Genomic DNA, 1,408 nt, shown 5'->3' with positions numbered 1-1,408 from the left:
ATGTAAATAGGAAGCGATCTAGGTCCGCCCCATATCCTATAAATTTTAATTCTGCTTCTAAACCGCAAATCAATTGGTTGTCTTCAACATCATTGAAAACCGTTAGGGTTGTCTAGTTTCTTTCATTTGCAGTTTAACTCTTCAAGTGTAAGGATGGAGCCGTTATTAAAGCTGAGAGATCTTTTGAGAAGATTACGATGTTTGATAGCATGCTGTGGTTCAACTTTGATTATTGAAAACAGCCAAATTGATGGGATTGATGATGATGAGCAAATGACTTCATTGTAATATATATATATTTTTTTAAATCATAATGGTAAACGAAGAAAAGAAAAACAATATATTGAGTGAGTTGTATCACTCTTTAAAATCACCTGTGTCATATTCTTCCCCCTACAAACTATATAAAGCTGTTAGAGTTCGACTTCCTAACTTGAGATTAAAGGACGTTAAAGAATGGTTGATGAAAGATCTAACATACACCCTACATCATCCCATCAGAACTCATTATAATACAAGAAGAGTCTTGGTGCATGAAATAGATGAACAATGGCAAGCGGATTTATGTGATATGCAAAAACTATCAAAACAGAATAGAGGATATAAACACTTACTGGTTTGCATCGATATCCTATCAAAGTTTGCTTGGGTGCGACCATTAAAATCCAAAAGCGGTCAAGATATATTGAATGCGTTGAGTGATATTTTCTCGAAAGGAAGAAAACCGAAAATTCTACAAACGGATAGAGGAACAGAGTTTTTGAATGCTAAAGTCCAGAAACTACTTAAGGATGAGGGGGTAAAGTTTTTCACAAGTTTCAGTGAACGTAAAGCATCCGTTGTTGAAAGATTCAATAGAACACTGAAAGGTTTGATGTTCAAATATTTCACGAAACACGAGACGAGAAACATACTATGATGTCTGCAAGAGTTAGTTGATCGTTATAATAATGGATATCACAGATCTATAAAAACCACCCCTTCAAAAGTAAATCAAAACAATGAACTTAAAATTTGGATGACTCTCTACTCGAAGAAGAAGAAAAGGAAGATCTCAACAAAGCTGTACAATGTTGGAGATCATGTGAGAATAACTCTTGAGAGGAGTACCTTTCATAAAAGCTATTTAGAGGGATGGAGTGAAGAAATTTTCATCATATCACACTGACTTCCAGGCAATCCAGTCGTTTACAAAGTGAAGGATCAAGCAAACGAACCTATCGAAGGGATTTTTTATCAACAAGAATTACAGAGAGTTTACGAGCCTGACTCGTATAAGATTGAGAAGATCATCAAGAAGCAACGACAACCGAACGGCAGTTGGAAGTATCTCGTCAAGTGGAAAGGATACCCTGAAAAGTTCAACAGCTTTGTGAATGAAACTGATTTGAAATCATTAAAGAAATGA

At 35.3% G+C, this 1,408-nt stretch overlaps 1 protein-coding gene across 1 annotated transcript; it reads left to right on the top strand.

Annotated features, from left to right (window-relative positions):
- Positions 1 to 313: 313 nt before the first annotated feature.
- Positions 314 to 1,408, top strand: LOC136813706 (SCAN domain-containing protein 3-like). The gene is made up of 2 exons (XM_067070205.1): positions 314 to 869; positions 1,176 to 1,408. Exons 1-2 carry the CDS (start codon positions 314 to 316, stop codon positions 1,406 to 1,408), a joined length of 789 nt encoding a protein of 262 aa, XP_066926306.1.

This window comes from Clytia hemisphaerica, unplaced genomic scaffold (genome assembly GCF_902728285.1).
Source record: "Clytia hemisphaerica strain Z4C2 unplaced genomic scaffold, Clytia hemisphaerica genome assembly, whole genome shotgun sequence".
Classification (NCBI taxonomy): domain Eukaryota; kingdom Metazoa; phylum Cnidaria; class Hydrozoa; order Leptothecata; family Clytiidae; genus Clytia; species Clytia hemisphaerica.
The sequence above is the reverse complement of the archived record's forward strand: the minus strand, read 5'-3'. Positions and strand labels throughout refer to the sequence as shown.

Coding starts and splice junctions, on each gene's coding strand:
- LOC136813706 (XM_067070205.1), top strand. CDS start 314: ATGGTAAACGAAGAAAAGAAAAACAATATATTGAGTGAGTTGTATCAC. Junction 870..1,175: donor ATTCAATAGAACACTGAAAG/GTTTGATGTTCA, acceptor ACTGACTTCCAG/GCAATCCAGTCGTTTACAAA.